A 5,920-nucleotide genomic window follows, 5' to 3' on the forward strand; every position below is an offset into this window, starting at 1 on the left:
TGGTCTTATCTTAATAATATGTAATATTATATTTCACTTTGATTGTGGAAGCGTAATACGTAATGTAATACGTAATAATGGTCTTATCTTAATAATATGTAATATTATAATATGTAATATTATATTTCACTTTGATTGTGGAAGCGTAATACGTAATGTAATACGTAATAATGGTCTTATCTTAATAATATGTAATATTATAATATGTAATATTATATTTCACTTTGATTGTGGAAGCGTAATACGTAATGTAATACGTAATAATGGTCTTATCTTAATAATATGTAATAATGGTCTTAATAATATGGGCCTTTATCATATTTTATACATAGATAGACTAAGGCCATAAAATAAAGAAAGGCGGAATGAATGAAAGAGAATTCTTACGAATAGGTCCTTTGAATGATGAACAAATAGGGATGCATTCATTCATAAAAAATAGGATCAACCCCCATTGCGTATTGATACTTATCGAGTATAGAATAGATCTGCTTCTCTTTTTTCTTCTGAGCCGAATTCTTCCCTTATTACTAATGGAATAGAACAAACATTAATCCTTTCTCCGAAAGAATCCACCGAAAAGGGGAGGTATTCCAATGCAATAAAGTTACATAGTGTCTATTTTTCGTTGATTTGATAAAGGGGTATTTCCATGGGTTTGCCTTGGTATCGTGTTCATACTGTCGTATTGAATGATCCCGGTCGCTTGCTTTCTGTTCATATAATGCATACAGCTCTGGTTGCTGGTTGGGCCGGTTCAATGGCTCTATATGAATTAGCTGTTTTTGATCCCTCCGATCCCGTTCTTGATCCAATGTGGAGACAAGGTATGTTCGTTATACCCTTCATGACTCGTTTAGGAATAACCAATTCATGGGGCGGTTGGAGTATTACGGGGCGGACTATAACAAATCCGGGTATTTGGAGTTACGAAGGTGTGGCCGGAGCACATATTGTGTTTTCTGGCTTGTGCTTCTTGGCAGCTATCTGGCATTGGGTATATTGGGATCTAGAAATTTTTTGTGATGAGCGCACAGGAAAACCCTCTTTGGATTTGCCCAAGATTTTTGGAATTCATTTATTTCTCTCAGGAGTGGCTTGCTTTGGCTTTGGCGCATTTCATGTAACAGGATTGTATGGTCCTGGAATATGGGTGTCCGACCCTTATGGACTAACCGGAAAGGTACAACCTGTAAATCCAGCGTGGGGCGTGGAAGGTTTTGATCCTTTTGTTCCGGGAGGAATAGCCTCTCATCATATTGCAGCAGGGACATTGGGCATATTAGCGGGCTTATTCCATCTTAGTGTCCGTCCGCCCCAACGTTTATACAAAGGATTACGTATGGGAAATATTGAAACCGTCCTTTCCAGTAGTATAGCTGCTGTCTTTTTTGCAGCTTTTGTTGTTACTGGAACTATGTGGTATGGTTCAGCAACTACCCCCATCGAATTATTTGGTCCTACTCGTTATCAATGGGATCAAGGATACTTCCAGCAAGAAATATATCGAAGGGTTAGTGCTGGGTTAGCCGAAAATCAAAGTTTATCAGAAGCTTGGTCTAAAATTCCTGAAAAATTAGCTTTTTATGATTACATTGGCAATAATCCGGCAAAAGGAGGATTATTCAGAGCGGGTTCAATGGACAACGGGGATGGAATAGCCGTTGGGTGGTTAGGACACCCTATCTTTAGAGATAAAGAAGGGCGTGAACTTTTTGTACGTCGTATGCCTACTTTTTTTGAAACATTTCCGGTTGTTTTGGTAGACGGAGACGGAATTGTTAGAGCGGATGTTCCTTTTAGAAGGGCAGAATCGAAGTATAGTGTCGAACAAGTAGGTGTAACTGTTGAGTTCTATGGTGGCGAACTCAATGGAGTGAGTTATAGTGATCCTGCTACTGTGAAAAAATATGCTAGACGTGCTCAATTGGGTGAAATTTTTGAATTAGATCGTGCTACTTTGAAATCCGATGGTGTTTTTCGTAGCAGTCCAAGGGGTTGGTTTACTTTTGGGCATGCTTCGTTTGCTTTGCTTTTCTTCTTCGGACACATTTGGCATGGTGCTAGAACCCTGTTCAGAGATGTTTTTGCCGGTATTGATCCAGATTTGGATGCTCAAGTGGAATTTGGAGCATTCCAAAAACTTGGAGATCCAACTACAAGAAGACAAGTAGTCTGATGCAAGATTGCTTTGTTATTTTTCGCTTCTATTTTCTGTTTGTGATTTGACATAGGCTGCTGTAAAAATCTTGATTAAAATCGCTGCCTTTTCTTTGATTCTTGTTCTTTCGTTATTTTATTCGGGAGATGATTCTAAATAAATAGGTACGGAAGCTATAATTGTAAACCACGATCGAATTTATGGAAGCATTGGTTTATACATTCCTCTTAGTATCTACTCTAGGGATAATTTTTTTCGCTATCTTTTTTCGAGAACCGCCTAAAGTTCCAACTAAAAAAATGAAATGATTTTTCATTATCTCAATTGAAGTAATGAGCCTCCCAATATTATATTGGGAGGCTCATTACTTCAATTAGTCCCCGTGTTCCTCGAATGGATCCCTTAATTGTTGAGAGGGTTGCCCAAAGGCAGTATATAAGGCGTACCCAGTAAAACTTACAAGTAAACCAGATATAGAGATGGCGACTAAAGTTGCTGTTTCCATTATTATATAATTATATAAATAATATATATAAATATAAATATAAATAATATAAATATAAATATAATTTCAAGATCACAATGGATCTATGATAAGATCGTTTATTTACAGCGGAATGATATACAAAGTCAACAGATCTCACTGAATACAAAATAAGATTTATGGCTACACAAACCGTTGAGGGTAGTTCTAGATCTGGTCCAAGACGAACTGTTGTAGGGGATTTTTTGAAACCATTGAATTCGGAATATGGTAAAGTAGCTCCTGGATGGGGAACGACTCCTTTGATGGGTGTCGCAATGGCTTTATTTTCGATATTCTTATCTATTATTTTGGAGATTTATAATTCTTCCGTTTTACTGGATGGAATTTCGCTGAATTAGATTCACAAGAACCACGAAGCCTCGCTTTTCAATACAAAAAGTGAAACTTTTAGTTCTCGGATTTTTTTTAGCCCATTCTATTTTGGTAGTTCGACCGCGAAATTTTTTTTGTTTCTGTATTTCCGGAATATGAGTGTGTGACTTGTTATAATTGATCCTATTGATAGTACAGAAAATGGGTCTGTCCTCTTGATCGAGATAGTTTTATCCCGTCGGATAGCCATTCTAGTATCTGGAGCACGGAATATATGAAATGGATCACGAAGTATTCGAACTATGATTCATACTTAATATTCAAACCTCGCGGCCGGACTCAAAAAAAAAAAAAATTTTCAAAGAAAGAGGTTTTTTATTTATAAATCGAGAAATTTTTTCTTCTTTCAAACTCTCATTTAGTTTATGCTTATTTTGATCAAAGGACAAACCTTTCTTTTCTTTGTATTTTTATTTATTATATCTATTCTATTCATTGAATAAGTGATGATCCAATAATTCTTACTCAAAGAATCTTTGGACTTAGTTTGAAGGTTTTATTGAATCATCGCGGTTCTGGTATGAATCTGAAGTTTCAATTGATTCATAGGGTCTTAACAAGAGAATTCCTATTAAAAATAAAGAAAACAAGAATAAAGCCACATTCCATATAAATAACAAATCAAAGCAAAGAAAAAGAAAAGAAATAAGTAGGTAAATAGAAGATTCAAGAGGCCTGATCAACATAAAGACGAATGCGCCGACTTGATTTTTTGGCATTATAATTACAACTACAAAAAAGAGCTTTCGGATTTTTACTCTTTTGTGTCTTCAGATAAAATTGAATGAAAAGATTAAGAAGTTTCAAACTTTCTATTCCATATCCGTTTCAGCTATTATTTGGGTGTTTTTGTTTGAGCTGTACGAGATGAAATTCTCATATACGGTTCTCAGGGGGGGAGTCCTCTTGGTTTACCTATCTCAATAAAGTCTATGATTGGTTCGAAGAACGCCTCGAGATTCAGGCGATTGCAGATGATATAACTAGTAAATATGTTCCTCCTCATGTTAACATATTTTATTGTCTAGGAGGAATTACGCTTACTTGTTTTTTGGTACAAGTAGCTACAGGATTTGCTATGACTTTTTACTATCGTCCAACCGTTACTGAGGCTTTTACTTCTGTTCAATACATAATGACTGAAGCTAACTTTGGTTGGTTAATCCGATCAGTTCATCGATGGTCGGCAAGTATGATGGTCTTAATGATGATCCTGCACGTATTTCGTGTCTATCTCACTGGTGGTTTTAAAAAACCTCGCGAATTGACTTGGGTTACAGGCGTGGTTCTGGCTGTGTTGACTGCATCTTTTGGTGTAACAGGTTATTCCTTACCTTGGGACCAAATTGGTTATTGGGCAGTCAAAATCGTAACAGGCGTTCCGGAAGCTATTCCGGTAATAGGATCGCCTTTGGTAGAGTTATTGCGTGGAAGTGCTAGTGTGGGACAATCCACTTTGACCCGTTTTTATAGTTTACACACTTTTGTATTACCCCTTCTTACTGCTGTATTTATGTTAATGCATTTCCTAATGATACGTAAGCAAGGCATTTCTGGTCCTTTATAGAGAATATAGACCATAGCTATATTGTAACCAATCATTTATCTTATTACTTGCCAATCATTTATCTTATTACTTGGGGGAGGAACAATAGTATTTCATTGCTACAAATATGGATTGTTGAAAAAAAAAAAAAAATAAGACATGTATTTGGATATTTCCTTTCAACTCCACAATATTCTATTATTTATTTGATATGACATGAATAGTTGAAGGGAATTCCCCGAAGAGAAAATGGATTATGGGAGTGTGTGACTTGAACTATTGATTGGGCCATGCAGAAATATGCCTTTATCTGCTACATTGGAATTCACAACCAAATGTGTCTTTGTTCCAACCACCGTGTAAGCCCCATACAAAGGATAGGCTGGTTCGCTTGAAGAGAATCTTTTCTATGATCAGACCTGACGATGTCGTGTATGAACAGGGCTCCGTAAGATCCAGTAGAATAAGTGATTTGGCATAATGCAAATTAGATTTTATTTATTTATTTTTATTTTTTTTTTACTTTCTTATCTTAATAGTATGAAAATACATTCATTTCTTCTGCATCGACCCGATTTATTATTATTATACTATCGGAGTGAAACAAGGGATCTAAAGAAGAGCAAAGGCTAGACTATATTAGTAACAAGTAAATCCTTTGTATGTAAAAAATCTCGATATATTTTTGGGATAAAGGTGAATCGCAAGGCCTAAGACGACCCAGAAAGCACTTGATCACGATCAACTTTGTACGCCTACTTGGGTATTGAGCATTTACCTGTAAAAATGGCATTCCTTGGAATGTATAGTTGCAACTTCGTAAAATGGAATCAGGTAACTTTTTTCTTACATATGAAATCATTCATATATGTGTGGATAACATATAGATTCATTTTATATGTATCCGTTTGTATCCATTTGATTCGATTGATTTTTGCTTGAGCCGGATGATGAAAAATTATCATGTCCGGTTCCTTCGGGGGATGGATCTAGAAAAATTCACCTATCCTAATAACAAAAAAACCTGACTTGAACGATCCTGTATTAAGAGCTAAATTAGCTAAAGGTATGGGTCATAATTATTATGGGGAACCCGCATGGCCCAATGATCTTTTATATATTTTTCCAGTAGTAATTCTCGGTACTATTGCTTGTAACGTAGGCTTAGCGGTTCTAGAACCTTCAATGATTGGTGAACCCGCGGATCCATTTGCAACTCCTTTGGAAATATTACCTGAATGGTATTTCTTTCCTGTATTTCAAATACTTCGTACAGTACCTAACAAGTTATTGG

General features: G+C 36.0%; 1 protein-coding gene across 1 annotated transcript; it reads left to right on the top strand.

The window, feature by feature from the left end:
- The first annotated feature begins 2,779 nt into the window (after positions 1 to 2,779).
- Positions 2,780 to 4,890, top strand: LOC149506066 (cytochrome b6). The gene is made up of 2 exons (XM_089757917.1): positions 2,780 to 3,181; positions 4,006 to 4,890. Exons 1-2 carry the CDS (start codon positions 3,176 to 3,178, stop codon positions 4,645 to 4,647), a joined length of 648 nt encoding a protein of 215 aa, XP_089614043.1. The 5' UTR covers positions 2,780 to 3,175; the 3' UTR covers positions 4,648 to 4,890.
- Positions 4,891 to 5,920: the final 1,030 nt, after the last annotated feature.

The sequence above is a fragment of the Durio zibethinus genome, unplaced genomic scaffold (assembly GCF_047325235.1).
Source record: "Durio zibethinus cultivar Kanyao isolate XHJ-2024 unplaced genomic scaffold, ASM4732523v1 HiC_scaffold_2, whole genome shotgun sequence".
In the NCBI taxonomy this organism is placed as follows: Eukaryota; Viridiplantae; Streptophyta; class Magnoliopsida; order Malvales; family Malvaceae; genus Durio; species Durio zibethinus.